The sequence below is a fragment of the Pituophis catenifer genome, unplaced genomic scaffold (assembly GCF_029215685.1).
Source record: "Pituophis catenifer annectens isolate HBS135680 unplaced genomic scaffold, rPitCat1.0.hap2 SCAF_2, whole genome shotgun sequence".
Lineage (NCBI taxonomy): Eukaryota > Metazoa > Chordata > Lepidosauria > Squamata > Colubridae > Pituophis > Pituophis catenifer.
In genome coordinates this window covers 24,542,273-24,559,264 of record NW_027256882.1, presented here as the reverse complement: position 1 = coordinate 24,559,264, position 16,992 = coordinate 24,542,273, and the positions used below count along the sequence as shown (strand labels likewise).

Genomic DNA, 16,992 nt, shown 5'->3' with positions numbered 1-16,992 from the left:
GCGAACCAGTAGCAACCCACCACTGGCACCGTTGTAACTTCAAACAGTCATTAAATGAGCTACTGTAAGTCGAGAACTATCTTTAGATGCCTATTGAGAAAGTATTATTTTTAACAGTAAAGTGTAAAAATCAAAATTTTCCTTTTTTTTCCTCCAATACTTGTTTGTGTCCCAGGTGGAGGGATTGGGGACAGAGCGGAGTATATAACAGGAAAATGTTTTGGATAAATTCGATTTTGGGATTCTTTTTACAGAGATTTCAAAAGTGTAGCTTCTTGACAAATAATTTAGGAAGAGGCTTTATTATACCAGCTCAGACCCATAGTTCAGGATCTTTTACCAGCTTTTCTAGATGGGGTTGGGTGGGGCAGTATATTCAGAATTTTACAATGGGGGGGGGGTTTCAATTCCAGCCCACCCAGAATTCCTCAATTAACAAACCCCACCTCCCTTTTCTGCCAATGCAGTGTTCTTTTCTGGCTATCTGGACATATTTCCGACCAAGCAGCCATCAATCATTTTTTATTTTCCAAGGAAGACTAAGGAGCCTTTGGACCTTAAGCCAGTGCCCAACTCAAAGTCAGTTTTCCATTTATCATCAGTTTTAATTAAAATATATTAACTAAATATAGGAAGGACAAGGGGATGATAGGCCCATGGGTATCTACATGCTCAACGCCGAGAACCCATTGCAAGGGCCTTTTCCTAATGCTTGCTACCCAATCTTTTAAAATGGAGAAACAGAGGCCTGCATTTGAGTCCCTTCCAAGCAGGTCAGGTATCCTGTCACTTAAGGAACCACCCCTGAATTTTCTTAATTTCAGAGGAAATAGTGTTTCTCCCTAACTGCTCTTCTCACCCATACATTTTATAAACGTTGTTTTTTTTAATGAGGCAAGCCATTACAGGCCTTTCTTTAGAGTAGAAATAAAAAGAAATAGAAATAGAAATATTAGAAATGAAAATAGAGTAGAGTAGAGTAGAGTAGAGTAGAGTAGAATAGTTTCTATTCTATTCTATTCTATTCTATTCTATTCTATTCTATTCTATTCTATTCTATTCTATTCTATTCTATTCTATTCTATTCTATTCTATTCTATTCTAAGAGTTGGAAGGGACCTTAGAGGTCTTCTAGTCCAACCCCCTGCTTAGGCAGAAACCCTACACCATTTCAGACAAATGGTTGTCCAATCTCTCTTTAAAAAACTTCCAGCGTTGGAGCATTTACAACTTCTGGAGGCAATCCTTTTTCAGCATCATTTTTTTCCGCACGATTCAGCATAGGTATTTCTTTCCACCCAAACCAAATTATACAATTCAACATTTGCAACCACAGCTGATCGAGACTCCTTCCAGGGCAGCTGTAAGACTGAAAGTGTGCTGCTTGTTTTACAAATCCCCGCAAACAGAAAAGTAAGCCGTCTCGGGAATTATTTCCGACCTGCTAGTTTTTTACCCGCAGGGATAGGTTTAGATCCATGGAAAGGGAAAACCTGGAAATATTTCTGTGTGTCGTTTCTTACTTTCACAGAACCGGCAGAGTTTCTTGCCCTAAATGCATTCTCTGATGCTTCACGAAGTACGAACTGGTGGTGAAGCTTTTCCCACAGTAGTTACATTTGTAGGGTTTCTCTCCCGTGTGGGTCCTTTTATGGAGTACCAGGTGGGCTTTACAACTGAAGCCTTTCCCGCAGGCCGTGCAGGTGTATGGTTTCTCCCCCGTGTGGGTCCTCTCGTGGTACAGGAGGGCCGAGCGTTGCCGGAAGCTCTTCTCACACGTGGAACATTTGTACGGCCGCTCCCCGGTGTGGATCCACTTGTGTTTCACCAGATCCGAACTCCGGTGGAAGCTCCCTCCACAATCGGAGCACTTGTACGGCTTCTCTCCCGTGTGGATCCGCTCGTGTTTCACCAGGTCCGATCTTTGGTGGAAGCTCCTCCCGCAGTAGGAGCACGTGTGGGGCTTCACCCCCGTGTGGAACCTCTCGTGCACGATCAGCTTGGACCGCTGGCTGAAGCACTTGTCGCAGGTGGTGCACTTGAAGGGTTTCTCGCCCGTGTGGATCCGCTCGTGGCGGGAGACGTCGGAGCTGCGGTTGAAGCTTTTCCCACAGAAGGAGCATTTGTACGGCCAGTCTCCGGTGTGCAGCCGCTCGTGAGCGATGAGTTTGGCAACCTGGCAGAAGCTCTTGTCACACACGGAGCATTTGTAGGGGTTCGCCTCCAAGGGGAATCCCTCTGGGCCGAGCAGACCGGTGATAGGGTTAAAACTCCCCCCACAGTTTGAACACAAGGATTGTTTCGCTCCAGATGCGTTTATATCTGTTCCTCTGGGGTTGTTCTCCTCTTGAGGACTCTTTTGGGGTTCTCCCACCTCTCTGAATCTTCCTGTCCCTTCCCAACTTTCTGTGGATGATGAGCTACGAGGCTCCATTCCCATGGTGTTGTTCCACTGGTTATCTTTTTTGATTTCACCCAACTGCCCATCGTCTGCCGGAATAAAGACAAAGCACAATAAAATTCATTCTCAAAAGAAGAGTACAAACTAGAGACATTGGACTGTGTTCAACTATGCACAAGGAAATGCTGATTTTTGAGGGGGAACGTTATTTACAGTTTGTTGCTACTGTTTTCCAGTATCAGAAGTTTCAAGTGGGGGTATATTTGTGGCTCTTTTAAAAAAAACATATGCCATTTTTCCCAGTCTTATTTCAAGTTAAGAATATTACAGTAACTTTTTTTTTCCAGTCTGATGTTCTGTTTCTGCCCCTTTAGCCAATACTTTTTCTTGCTAGAGGCATTTATTTATTTAAATAGATTTGTGATCTCTTCCTTGCTAAAGGCATTTTATTTATTTGCTTGTTTGTTTAAGTAAATAAACAAAACAAAACAAAGATAGTTATATTTTTCTTGCTAAAAGAATTCATTTAAATAAATACATAAATTTATAATATAAGAAATAAGAGTGGCATGGGGGTCTAGTGGTGAAGATGCTTGCCTCCCACTCGGAAGGTTGAGAGTTCAACCCTAGGTAGCGACAGATGTTTCTCTCCTTGGGCACAAAGAAAAAATACCTGCTGCGTACTCCACGTGGTGTCAGGAAGGGCATCCGGCCAGCAAATACTCAGCTCCATCCAGATGCCACGACTCTAACTTGAATTAAGGGATTTTTACAACTCAGTGTAAAAAGAGAGTTAATATATTTCTTGCTAAAGGCGTTCATTTATTTAATAGACTTATAATGTCTTTCTTACATAAATCATTGGTTGATTGATTGATTGATTGATTGGTTATGGCTGCCCAACTCATACAAGGGGACTCTCCTTGCACGTTCCTTTACTCATCCCACACCCTCTTTTAATGTTTTGAAAATTAATAGTAAATATATTAATTAATGTATTGGTTTTTCATCTGTTTCTAAAATACAAACTTTATTTTTTCCTCTCAGATCCTTATATCTTTTGGCTTCTACTTCCTGGACATCATCTGCTCTTATACCCTGATATACTTCTGTATATTAAAAAAAAAAATGGGTTGACAGAAAAATATTTTCTATTATAAAATTATTCTTTAAAATAAATGATCAAGCGAATGTTGAGCAAGTTTAGTTTGTCAGCTCCACAAGTTAGTCCAGACAAGACCAACCAACTTCACAGGAAAACCAGAACTACATTTTAGGGAGATAGGCCAGTGTTTCTCTATCTTGGCAACTTTAAAAGGCATGGACTTCAACTCCCAGAATTCCCCAGCCAGCATGGTTGCTTGGCTGGGGAATTCTGGGAGTTGAAGTCCACACATCTTAAAGTTGCCAAGGTTGAGAAACACTGATTTAATTGGTAGTAAGAACTGCTTACCTTGAGAAAGGCCATCCTCATTGACCTCCTGTTTGATCGGCCTGCTAAGCGGCCTTTCAGATGACGCCTGATCAGAGTCAGGAAAATTCACAGTCACCACATGAAACATCCCTGGGCCCTAAAAATAAGCAAATATTTGGAATTAATCAAGATGGGGAGCTATTGGAGGATTAGGAAAGCCACAGAGGTGGTATTCAGCAGGTATTCTGACCAGTTCTGGAGACCTGGTAGCGGAAACTTTAGAGTAGTTCGGAGAACCGGCAAATACCACCTCTGACTGGCCCTGCCCCCATCTATTCTCTGCCTCCTGAGTCCCAGCTGATCGGGAGGAAATGGGTATTTTGCAGTAACCTTCCCCTGCCATGCCCACCAAGCCACTCCCACAGAACCACTAGTAAAAAATTTTGAATCCCACCACTGGAAAGCCAGGATACCTACCTACCTTCCTTCCTTCCTTCCTTCCTTCCTTCCTTCCTTCCTTCCTTCCTTCCTTCCTTCCTTCCTTCCCTCCCTCCCTCCCTCCCTCCCTCCTTCTGTCTCTGTCTCTGTCTCTGTCTCTGTCTCTGTCTCTGTCTCTGTCTCTGTCTCTCTCTCCCTCCCTCCTATTTCTTAATGGCTCATCTCCCTCAGAGGAGAACTCTGGGCAGCGTACAATATAACAAATATAATTAACATTAAAATCAAAATTAATTTAAGATTAACAGTTTTAAAATTATACAATAACATTGTAAAATTTCAGAATTCCACGTTGCCTTCGGTTGGGTCCCATCAGGATAGTAGTAGCTCTCAGACATCCAAAATTGCTTTTGTGATACCCATCCTGCCTCGTGGCACCCAAAAGGACAATGTCGACGGGCGACCCCCAGGGGGAGAGCCTTCTCGGTGGGGGCACCTACCCTCTGGAACGAGCTGCCCCCGGAGATTCGTCGGATTCCGGACCTTCGCACCTTTCGCCGCGCCCTTAAAACACTATTATTCCATCAAGCAGGGCTGGCCTAAAATATTATTTTTAATAATTTTATTAAAATTTTTATTTTTTATGTTATTTTAGAGTGTGGGCCAAACTATTTAATAATTTTAAATTGTTTTTAACTTTTATATTGTTGGTTTCTTATCTTGGCTGTACACCGCCCTGAGTCCTTAGGGAGAAGGGCGGTATATAAATTTAATTTAAAAAAAAATAAAAAGGACATCCCTCTGGGGCATGTGGGCAAATTAAAGGGTAGCTAACAGCTTCTATAAGGATTTAGAAGGCTGGTGGCCCATCTGAGGTACTTCAGACTCTCTCACCTTCTGCTCCTGTCTTTCTTCCTCCGGATGTCTCACCAGGAAGTCCTCCGCCAGGGCCACGGCCTGGGCACAGGTGTGGGGGTGGCAATCCCGGACCCAACACTCCATCGCCTGGGGTAGGACACCCAGGAACTGATCCAAGATCACCAGTTCCAGGATCTGCTCCTTGGAGTGTCTCTCCGGCTTTAGCCATAGGTGGCAGAGGTCCCGGAGACGATTGCAAAGCTCTCGGGGACCCTCCGCTTCTTGGTAGAGGAACTGCCTGAAGCGCTGGCAAGGGGGCTCCAGATTTGGGGCCTCCTGGTTCTCCATCTCCTCCTTCGCTTTCCGCCTTTCTTGGTCAGCCAGGTGCATCGTTCCCACAAAACCTGGCGGCACAGGTTGGAAAAACGTCCCTTCCGAGGAACGCTGGCTGCTGGCGGCCGCCAACGCTAGATGAGCCAAGGGTGCCTTGGTGTCCCCCCATGGGGAAGTCGCTGGCAGAGGTCTGGCCCCCCATCCTGAGCAAGGGGACTGCATGCCCCCCAGGAATTCCTGCCACTGGGATTCCCAGTGCAGAGACGACAGACAATCCTCTTCCGGTTCTTGCTTAATGTATGGAAGACCCCTCCACCTCAGATCCTGCCGGTCGGAGCCCCTCGGGGCCACACTGGGGCTTACTCTTGGCCCATCCAGGTCTAACGCTGGCTTCAGGTCTGCTGAAGATTCCGGGGCGTCCATTTTCATCCTTGGGTTCAGCGGTTGATCAGACTCGGTTCTATCCAGGGTGGCAGATGGAGACGAAACCTCAAATGGTGGCTTGAGGGTTGTTGTCACATGACTGAAACGCAAGGGGTGGGGGGGAAAAAAGGTCTCGGGGTTATTTTTTTTAAATCCTCAAGATTTTTTTTCCCCTGGGGAATCTAGAGACAGACACTTATCTGAAATAGTATAGGTCAGTGATGGCTAACCTTTTTGCCGTCACGTGTCAAAAGTGGAGGGAGCGCAGGAGGGCGCACATGTGCATGCTCACACCCATAATTCAATGCCCACCGCCCCCCCACGGATACATGCGTGACATTCTCCCTGCTTTTGGCACGTGATGGTCCGGTGGGCCCGGTAGGCCCATTTTTTTTGCCCTCCCCAGGCACCAGAAGCTTTCTAGGAGCCTGGGGAGGGCAAAAACGGCTTCCCCACCCCCCCGGAGGCCCCATGGAGGGCAGAAATGGCCCATTTCCTGACTTCTAGTGGGCCTGGAAGGCCAGAAAATCAGCTGGCTGGCACGCGGGCTGGAGCTGACCTAGGGCAACACTCCCGTGCCCACAGATATGGCTATGCGTGCCACCTGTGGCACATGTGCCATAGGTTCGCCATCACGGGTATGACTGAGCAGGGGGCTGGACTAGATGACCTCCAAGATCCCTTCCAGCTCATTCATTCCACTGCTTAAAAAGCCTGGCGTCTTTTTCTCTCTCTGCCGCCCACATCCTTTCACACGACCACCAGGCCATCAAATTCGCCCCTAGTGATCAGCGGGCTTCATTTCAACCGTGCTTAGGCGGCGGCGGCGGATCCTCAGTGTTTCTAGCCCAGGCTAGCTTGGGAGTGGATCCCAACCCCAGAAGGGTTTAAGCTACTATAAGCGAAGCGGGCGGGCAAAGGCAGCAACCCCCGTCGGCGTTGGGTCTGATTCCGGATCGGATAGAAGATCCAGCCCCGCGCTGCGCACCATGGGCTCGGCCAGCCACCACCCCGCCCCCATTTTTATTTTTATGGCGGAAGGGAAACAATAGCCGGGGATGAATTGAGGCCGGGTCAGGCTGGCCATAGCTCCGGGGACTTCAACTAGGCTTGGATCGGTCCCCGAGAGCGGCGGCGGCTGTCAGGTGCCTCCCTCCCTGCCTCCCAGTCGCTTCGCCCAGAGCAAAGATCGGGCGCGCGCTTTCGATCGCATGATCGATCGATCCAGCGATCCAGCGATCGACCGATCACCGGCAGCCCGCGTGCAGCCACCCCCACCCCCCCCCACAAAAAAAGGACCCGATCGTGCGCGCTCTATACCTGGCCGGTCCCCGGGAGTCTTGCCGGCCAAAAGCTTCCCGACCTGGCGACGCCCCAAGTCCGGGTAAGTCTGACTTGCTCGGCAGGCGGGCGGGCGGAGAAGCAGGAAGGCGCCTCGGCGTTTGCAGCCTCCCTTTCCGAAAGCGTTCAGGGCGCCTCCCAGACGCCAGACGCGGCTCTCTATCGCTTTAACTCTTGGGGCGCAGAGCGGAGAGCGCCGGGAAGTTTTGCCTTCAGAAGTGGTTTTATGGGAGCTTCATCGCTGGAAGCTTTCTTTCAAGAAGAGGCTGGGCAGCCATCTGTCTGCAAGACACAGTGGAGGCAGGGTCTCCTGCTATGAGCAAGGGGGGGGTTGGACTAGATGACCTCCAAGGCCCCTTCCAGCTCTATTCTGATTGATTGATATTCACCAATGCACCAGAAGGCAAGACAAGGAGTTGTTGTCCGACCCATCGGGGACTCCGTGGACAACTTTCCTCCAGGCCTTCCTGTCATATACATACACCAAAGACAAATTCCTTATGTGTCCAATCACACTTGCCCAATAAGAAAATTCCACTCCACTCCTTTCCATTCCATTCCATTCCATTCCTTTCCTTTCCTTTCCTTTCCTTTCCTTTCCTTTCCTTTCCTTTCCTTTTCTTTTCTTTTCTTTTCTTTTCCACTCCATTCCATTTTTTAAAAAAATTTGATTTATATGCCGCCCTTCTCCGGAGACTCAGGGCGGCTTACAATGCGTTAAGCAATAGCCTTCATACTTTTGTATATTTACACAAAGTCAGCTTATTGCCACCACAAACTGGTATCTCAATTTACCTACCTTAGAAAGGATGGAAGGCTGAGTCAACCTTGAGCCTGGGGAGATTCGAACTAGCAGTAATTGCAGGCAGCTGGATGATAATAACAGGCTATTAGTCTGCTGCGCCACCAGGCTCTTTTTCCATTCCTTTCCTTTCCTTTCCTTTCCTTTCCTTTCCTTTCCTTTCCTTTCCTTTCCTTTCCTTTCCTTTCCTTTCCTTTCCTTTTCTTTTCTTTTCTTTCCTTTCCTTTCCATTCCACTCCATTCCACTCCTTTCTTCCTTTTTCTTTCCTTTCCTTTCCTTTCCTTTCCTTTCCTTTCCATTCCACTCCACTCCATTCCACTCCTTTCCTTTCCTTTTCATTCCATTCCATTCCATTCCATTCCATTCCATTTCATTCCTTTCTTTCTTTTTCTTTTCTTTTCTTTTCTTTTCTTTTCTTTTCTTTTCTTTTCTTTTCTTTTCTTTTCTTTTCTTTTCTTTTCTTTCCATTCCACTCCACTCCACTCCACTCCACTCCACTCCACTCCACTCCATTCCAAGGACAGCCAAGAAGATTATAGGAAGCTCGCTCCCTCTCGTTCAAGATACTGCTTATAACTGCTATGTGCTTAGAGCTCAAAGCATTGTTAGAGACCCCACACACCCACTTCACGGTCTGTTTCTGTTGCTCCCCTCTGAGAGGAGGTTTCAAAGTATTTATCGCAGGACTACCATGTTTCCCCGAAAATAAGACCCGCCCTGAAAATAAGCCCTAGCCTGATTTTTTGGGGATGGGCCTTATATAAGCCCTACCCCCAAAATAAGCCCAGGGGATGGGCGTGGCCAGCACAAGAGTTAGCGAGCATGCAGAGGCCGATGGGGTCTGGCAGCAGCTGCAGCCCGCCGGCCCCTTGGCGCAGCACAGATAAGTCCAAGCGTGGAGGCAGAGGCGGGGGGAAAACAGGTGATCTGGATGGTATGCACAGCTGCCTGGCTCACAGGAGGCTTGCGGGAGGCTGGCAAGGCTTCACCGACAGCAGGCGGAGGCAGAAGCATGAGTGAGCATAAGCAAGCCGAGAGACGGTGGGACGGACTGGACAGTACGTTGGAATCACCTGCCTTCCCCACCCCACCACTTTTTGCCCAGAGGGAGTCGAAGGTTCGTCTGCTTGCAAATGGGACGCTTTGAAAGAGAGGTAATCATTCCATTTCAAAGCGTCCCATTTGCAAGCAGACAATGCTTTGTGTCTCTGTCATTTCTCTATCCAGGCGAAAAGTGTGTCTGGGAAGCCTGTAAGGCGTTGCAGCCGCAAGCAAGCATATTGTTGGAGAGAGTGGGCAAGCAGCTGCAAAATAAGATATCCCCCCCCCAAAATACATATATATATATACACACACATATATATACACATATACATATATATGTATATACCAGAATCCTTCCCTCTTTGCAGTTGACAGTAATAGGGAACCAGAGAAAGCTGGGCCTTTAACACGCAGTCAGGCTGCAGCTAGGATAATGAAGCAGGAGAAAAAACTGCTGCCCTCCAATCAGGACACAGAGTTGCAGGCTAACCAGCATACGTCAGCAGCAGCGAACATAGAAAAGCGACAACTCCGACCTCACAGCATACCCACAGCTTCTAAACTGAAAGTAGGGGCCCGATGATAACAAGTTAGAGAGCTTGTCGAAATGTTGCCAAAAAAAGAAAACTTTTAAAGTGTTGGTTAGGATTTTTAGCCAAAGTTTCAAAAGACCTTACAAAGTGTTTTGTTGGGATTTTGGAGAATTTTAGGCTGGGATTTTAGCCAGAATTTTAAGCATTTCAATTAACAGACTTTTAATGACGTGGGAAAACACCCGAGATTCTAACTTTTTATATACATATATACATATATTTGTTTTCGTAGATTTTCACGTGTACAGGTATGCAAGTCTTGGCGTATACATCTTTTCCCATGTAAGATTGAGAATATCTTGGGACCTCGTCGAAATTTCGCCAAGATACTCTTAATTTTACATGGGAAAAGACCCGAATATGCCAAGACTTGCATATACATATATACATATATGCATATATACATATATGCATATATACATATATAAATATATAAATATATACATATATGCATATATGAATATATACATATATACATATATACATATATACATATATACATATATACGTGCATTATTGTTCTAGCCAGGGTTTTTCCTACGTAAATCAAGATGTTTATATAGCCATAGTTAAGTGACATCCCAAATCACTATTTTCTAGGCTTTATCAGACATTTAAACAACATTATGCTTAAGAGAGACTTACAACAGACAGCATAATGTTGTTTAAATGTCTGATAAAGCCTAGAAAATAGTGATTTGGGATGTCACTTAACTATGGCTATATAAACATCTTGATTTACGTAGGAAAAACCCTGGCTAGAACAATAATGCACATATAGACTTACAAAAAAGAACAAAATAAATACATATATACACATACATATGGGTTTTCTGTTGAAGCAACCTGGTCTATCCAAATATGGGAAGGAGCATACTGCTTCCTTTCGCCTTTCAGCCCCAATCCAGGAGCCCTCAGGCAGTCACTTTCACAACAAACTATTTTGTGTTAAATTTATATTTACTGACAAAGAAATAAAGGGAGGCTAGTATAGATCTATTTCAAGATATTTAGCTCTCGTCAGCTAGCCATACCCTTCTGGGATTCAAACCTGAGCTTGCTTGCATATTAGGCAGATGTATTAACCTCTAAGCCACAGGTTCTCCTGCTTGTTGGGATGGCTCTCATGGATTGTAGCCTTCTGAATAGAGGGTGGTTTATACTATACATCTGCAATAAAAGGATAATTTTTGTGTGTGCCATATATGCGAAGCTGTAACAACCAGAATCGGAGGGGAGCCTAATTAGGTGTAGGAAATTGGGGCTATAATTTCATAATAGAAACTAAAGTGACATCAAAAAGACACTAAGTGTGCTGTGACATCATTGCTCAAATGGTATGAGTGATATACATAAGACAACACTCAGTCTGTTCACAGATCTCCAAAGAGGGTGTTCCTAATACATGTAGAAACATATAAAACTGCAAAAAAAAAAAAAAAAAAAAACAGAAAAACCCTAGTGGTCTTAACAGCTCTGCACTTTGAGTGGTTTTATTATTTTATTTGTCACTTTTTTTTTTTAATTTGATTTATATGCTGCCCTTCTCCGGAGACTCAGGGCGGCTTACAATGCGTTATGCAATAGCCTTCATACTTTTGTATATTTATACAAAGTCAGCTTCTTGCCCCCACAAACTGGGTCCTCATTTTACCTACCTTAGAAAGGATGGAAGGCTGAGTCGACCTTGAGCCTGGTGAGATTTGAATTTGCAGTAATTGCAGGCAGCTGAATGTTAATAACACTGTTAATAACAGTGCTTTAGTCTGCTGCGCTACCAGGGCTTTTTAATTTAAAGCATTTAAAGCAGTCAGTGCTGTACGTAATGTTTAATCAAAATAAAATCTTAACCTCTTTGGTCTTGGAGCAAAAGCACTCATTATGGTGTTTTTGCTGCTCTCTGAGCTTAGTTATTTGCTTACAGACGTTACATTACCTGACTAGGTAAGATCATCAGTGTGAAGGAGGGTGAGGTTCACTGGTTATTTATATATAGGAGGTTGCCCTGCCAACTCCTATCGGTGGGAGTGTAGTTTCCTTTCTCCTCCTCCATGGACAAAACTGTCACCCCTACCCAAATTAACAGGGTAACTTCCTATATGTAAACAGCCAGTGATCCCCACCCTACATCACACTGATGATGTTACCTAGTTGGGTAATGAAACATCTGCAGGAAAACCACCAAACTCCAAGAACACCACAGTTCTACTGCCATGCTCTCTACATGGGGCTGCCCGTGAAGACCACTCGGAGGCTTCAGCTGGTGCAGAATGCGGCCGCGCGGGTAGTAATGGGGGTGTCCCGACATTCTCACGTTACACCTCTCCTGTGGGACCTGCATTGGCTACCGGTTGCCCTCCGGGTGAGATTCAAGGTGCTGGTAATTACCTATAAAGCCCTACATGGCTTAGGCCCGGGGTATCTGGCGGACCATCTGCGGCCAGCGACAGCTCCCTGTCGCCCGGTGCGTTCCCACAGGGAGGGCCTCCTTGGGGTACCGTCGGCCAGACAATGTTGGCTGGCGACCCCTAGGGAGCGGGCCTTCTCTGTGGGCGCACCTACCTTGTGGAATCAGCTCCCCCTGGAGCTCCGGGTGGCCCCTAACCTTCGCTCTTTCCGCCGTGACCTTAAAACATGGTTATTTCGCCTGGCTGGTTTGGACTGAAGGGGTTTTAAAGGGGATTTTAATAGTCTTTTTATAATCTTATTGGGTATTTTTAACATTGATTTTGCTTGTTTTTATTGTTGTGAGCCGCCCTGAGTCCTTTCAGAGATAGGGCGGCATACAAGTTTAAATAATAAATAAATAGTTCAATCTTGAGCTACAGAGATTCTCTTGAATTAAAAGTGGTAATTGGCAGAATATGTAGCTTTCAGTTATGTACTTCAGTTTAAGAACAAGTCCTGTTCCCAAGGTCTGTTCTTAAGTCAAATTCATATGTCAGCTGGAACAGTATTATTGTATGATACTGTATAGATAATATTGTAGTATAGTAGGAGCCATGGAGGTGCAGTGGTTAAAATGCAGTATTGCAGGCTAACTCTGCTGACTGCCAGCAGTTCGATCCTGACCGGCTCAAAGTTGACTCAGCCTTCCCTTCTTCCGAGGTCGGTAAAATGAGGACCCAGATTGTTGGGGGTTGACTGTAAACCACTTAGAGAGGGCTGCAAAGCATTATGAAGCGGTATGTAAGTCTAAGTGCTATTGCTGTTGCTATTGTGTAATAAACTTGAACTCTTGTGTGTTTAATTTGAAGTATGGTGTATTTAACTTGAAAAGTGACTTGTGACTGTTATTCACACTTACGACCGTTCCGTGCTTGGCAACCGGCTCATATTTATGACAGTTACAGTGTCCCAGGGACATGTGCTCTCCTTTTGCGATGTTCTGACAAGCAAAGCCCATGGGGAAGCAAAATTCACTTAGCAACTGTGCTACTGACTTAACAACTGCGGTGATTCACTTAACAACTGTGGCAAGAAAAGTCGTAAAATAGGGCGAAGCTCACTTAACAGACGTTTCAGTTAGCAACAGAAATTTGGGACTCAATTATGCTCCTAAGTTGAGGACGACGTGTATTATTCTACAGAATTTCCTCCATTTTTTTCCTCAAAAAATTAATATCTATGAACAGGACATGAAAGGGAAAACAATCACTCATTGTTGTTCCCATGCAAATCAAATTCAAAGGTAGACTGTCTCTGGATATGGAGGACCTACTACATCCACATCCTTAGTTTTCTCTGATCTCAGTCTGGTCAAATGATGGGCTAAAACTCTAGGAAGTCCCATATGGGTGTGGGAACCCTGGGAGTTGTAGTCTGATAACCTGGGAGGATAGGAGCGGGAGAAGGCGGACTTAAACTCTACTCTGTTTAATGAAGAGTCTTGATTTCTTCCACCGTCATTCATGGCAGCACCTAATTTCATTTTAATGTGTGCAGATTAGTGTATGTTCAAAGTGACAAAAAAGTTATCCTATATCTAAGTCTAACCTGGTCAGATCTCAGAGCCTCTGCTAAGAGCCCAACTCAGAGGCTACAAATCTCCATTTAGGCCGTTAACATTACAATAATTATAAATATGATTGCATCCGCTGCTCCCATCTCTCTGTTGGACTGCTGCGCCGTTTACTTATTTATTGCATATTTATTCAATTTCTACGCCAGCCATCTCGCTATCCAAAGTGGCCATTTTGAAAACTCTCTTTCCTAGGACCCGCCAGTTGTGGAGAGTTGGGGGAGCATCCTCCTGATTCCCCCTGCAGGGAGATGGCCACTTACGGAGGCCTGGACCAGAGATGCTAAACCAGGGGCTTTTCCACACTCCACTCCCACCTTGCTCGCTAGCTCCCCACTTTTGGCAGGACCCGGCTGGCCTTACGAACTGAGAAGACGCCAATCAGGAAGGTGCTGTTGGGAGAAATATCCTTCTGGGTTCTGCTCCGAGTGGGGAAAAAGACACTGGAAACATGGAGACTGCTTGGAAAGATGGTTTAATGGTGGACAGGATCACATGGCTTGAGTTTCTGAACAGAAAAGGGCAGATACAGTGAGTCCCCGGATTTTATGCCCTCTCTGGCTTTGAACTTCCTGGGGCCCAGAAAGAGTATCCTGATTGGTTGTCAGACTCCCGGGGGTGGGGGGGCTTAGCTAGCCCTACTGGCTGATGTAATTTTCCCAGGTGCCATATGGTGAGTTTCTGTTGCTAGATGGGTCCTATTGTTTTGCAGATGAGGTCCATTGACAAATATTGAGTTTCTGCCTCTGGCCCATTAACAAAAGGGTGGGGGGATAGAATGGAGAAGATGGATAGATTATATTCAAAGTAAATATTGGACTAAAAAATTTCAAATAGCTTACGAATAGATAGAGAGATGTTATTATGTATTCAAATTTAGTTTGGTAAAGGGGAGTTAAAGTATTAGAGAGATGTAAGAGGTTATAATTAATTAGACTATGTTAGATTATGATTGTTGAATGTTATACCCTGTATTTTGCTCTGGGAAGTAGGGAGGGGGTGGGTGGGAGGGGGAGGGTTGGGGAGGGTGGAGGGAAGGGGAAGATATATATGTAAACTTTTTAAAACTTTTCAATAAAAAAACAAAAAAACAAAAGGGTGGGGGCAGGAAGGTGGGAGCTGCTTTGTCTTTAAAACATGCTTCTCCATTTCTCATCCAGGGAAACATAACATTCTGCCTTTTTAATATTTCCCAAAATATTTCATTCTTCTAGGAAAGGGGTGGGTGCTAACTTCCTACAGTGCCCCCCCAAACCTCTCCAAGAAAGGGAAGGGGGGGCTCCATGCCCCCTTTGGCAGATGATGGAGAGATGGCCTGGGCTTCTGCCTCTGATTTGATCCCTCCGATCTCCTCCCCCCCGCCCCCCCCAAAACACATCCAGCCTTCGGGTACCTGCCTCAGCTTTCCCCATGCCTGGGCTGGCACAATCGCTGGCCCTTCCCTGCCAAACTCACCCAGCAGCTGCCCGGTGAGCTGGGCACTTGCAATTTCTGGGGATCCCTCTGGCCCAAGGACAGCTGGGAAAGGCAGAGGAGTTTCTCCCCCTCCCTCCTGCCTCCAGAAAGGGCGGGAAGGATGGAGGGAGGAAGGAGCCGAGCACAGGAAGGTCCTTTCCCCTTTTCCATCCCTCCTTCTCCCCCTCCGGAGCTTCTGCTGGCCTCCCAGCGCAAGCAAGACAGGATGGCAGGATGCCCGGGGAAGCCAAAGCCAGGGACAAGCTTTGATACCCTGCAATAAAATTTAGATTCAGACACCACCAAGTCTACCTGGGTCAACCTGGGAGAGGCTTTCCCCACGGACATGCCCCAAAGCTTTAGATGGGCCAGAAGAGCTACCATGCAAAAGCAAGGAAGGCAAGGGGACCTCGGAAAAGCGCGGAATCTAAAGCGCTGAAACCCGAGAGGGGGTATTTTTTAGGAAAGGATCAGACGGCTCAGGATGCTGGCTGGGGAATTCTGGGAGTTGAAGTCCTCCAGGCTTAAAGTTGCCAAGGTTGCAGACAACTGGATTAGAAGACCTCGAGGGTCCCTTCCCATCCCAGAATAGGATTCAAACTTTTCTCCCCAGGCCAAAGATCCCAGGAAGAAAAAAGAGACCTCTGTCCCAAAGGGGCTTTTTCAAGAGGCAACTGGACTTCCTTGTTTTCCTTTTAAGACTTTTCGCTTCTCATCCAAGAAGCTTCTTCAGCTCTGAATGGATGGGGAAGTGGGGAAGGGAGAACTATTTGAGAGGCTACCAACCAAGAAAAGGGGTGGGAGGTGGGGTCAAATTATTCTCCAAAGCCCCTGAAGGCAGGACAAGAAACAATGGATGGAAACTAATCAAGGAGAGAAGCAACCTGGAATTGAGGAGAAACTTCCTAACAGTGAGGACAATTAACCAGTGGAACAGCTTTGCCTTAATTGTCCTCACTGTTAGGAAGTTTCTCCTTAATTCCAGGTTGCTGTTCTGCCCCAGCTACGGACCACAAAAACGCAGCACACACAAAGTCTGTACAAACCTTAGTTTACTAATTAAGGACTACTAATGAGCTTTCTTAGTAGTAGTTCAAACACAAATACAGCTTAAATCAGTCTTTTCTGAACAAGGGCTGTTAATTTAACTTCATTAACAGCTGACAAGAGTCCAAGAAATAATAACTCAATTCTGAGGTACAGTCTTTCAGATAACTGTAAGCTTACTGTGGTTGGCAAAATGCCCAGAAGCAATTTGCAGGAAAAATGAAAAGAGAGAAGCAAGAGCCGATCAGATGTTTCTGGAGTCAATATGCGAAAGAATATGAACGAAGATGTTTTCTGCAAATTGCCTGTCAAAGTTGTTTCCTGCAAATTGCCTCAGTCGTCGTCCTTCCTTAAATAGGCTAAGGGAGTGGCCAATTAGCCCCAAGCCTTACTCTCGAGGAGACCTCCTGAGGAGCCATTCCTGCCTTTTGGCAGCTCTGCGCACCCGTGCATTGAGAAGAGGCTCCTCCTCTTCTTCCTCTTCACTTATGGGAGCTTCTGGAGGTTCTGAAGGCCCTGGCTGAATCCCCGCCTCTGACACCAACTCTTCTCCAGCCTCCTCATTGTCTGACTCAGGTGCCAGCTGCACAGGCCACTGGCGAATCACCACACCAGCCTCCTCGCTGTCAGAATCAGCTACCAGCTGCACAGGCCGCTGGCAGGCCACAACAGTTGCTTCTCTCCTTGATTAGTTTCCATCCATTGTTTCTTGTCCTGCCTTCTGGTGCTTTAAAAAATAAGTTGCCTCCATCTTCTTTGTGACAGTTTGATGTGTACCTAAGAGGTTGGTTCCAACTGTGTAAGAGATGAAACACAGGTAAAAT

General features: G+C 45.9%; 2 protein-coding genes across 2 annotated transcripts in view; one reads left to right on the top strand and one right to left on the bottom strand.

Annotated features, from left to right (window-relative positions):
- Nucleotides 1–16,992, top strand: part of LOC139310008 (zinc finger protein 585A-like) — a 47,857-nt gene that overhangs the window by 26,553 nt on the left and 4,312 nt on the right. The gene's annotated exons all lie outside the window — the stretch shown is intronic.
- Nucleotides 1,526–7,253, bottom strand: LOC139311859 (zinc finger protein 397-like). Its single transcript, XM_070936383.1, has 4 exons — nucleotides 7,185–7,253; nucleotides 5,145–5,964; nucleotides 3,855–3,972; nucleotides 1,526–2,490 (listed from the first exon to the last, which is right to left on the bottom strand). The coding sequence occupies exons 2-4, from the start codon at nucleotides 5,868–5,870 to the stop codon at nucleotides 1,526–1,528; spliced, it is 1,809 nt and encodes a 602-aa protein (XP_070792484.1). The 5' UTR covers nucleotides 5,871–5,964; nucleotides 7,185–7,253.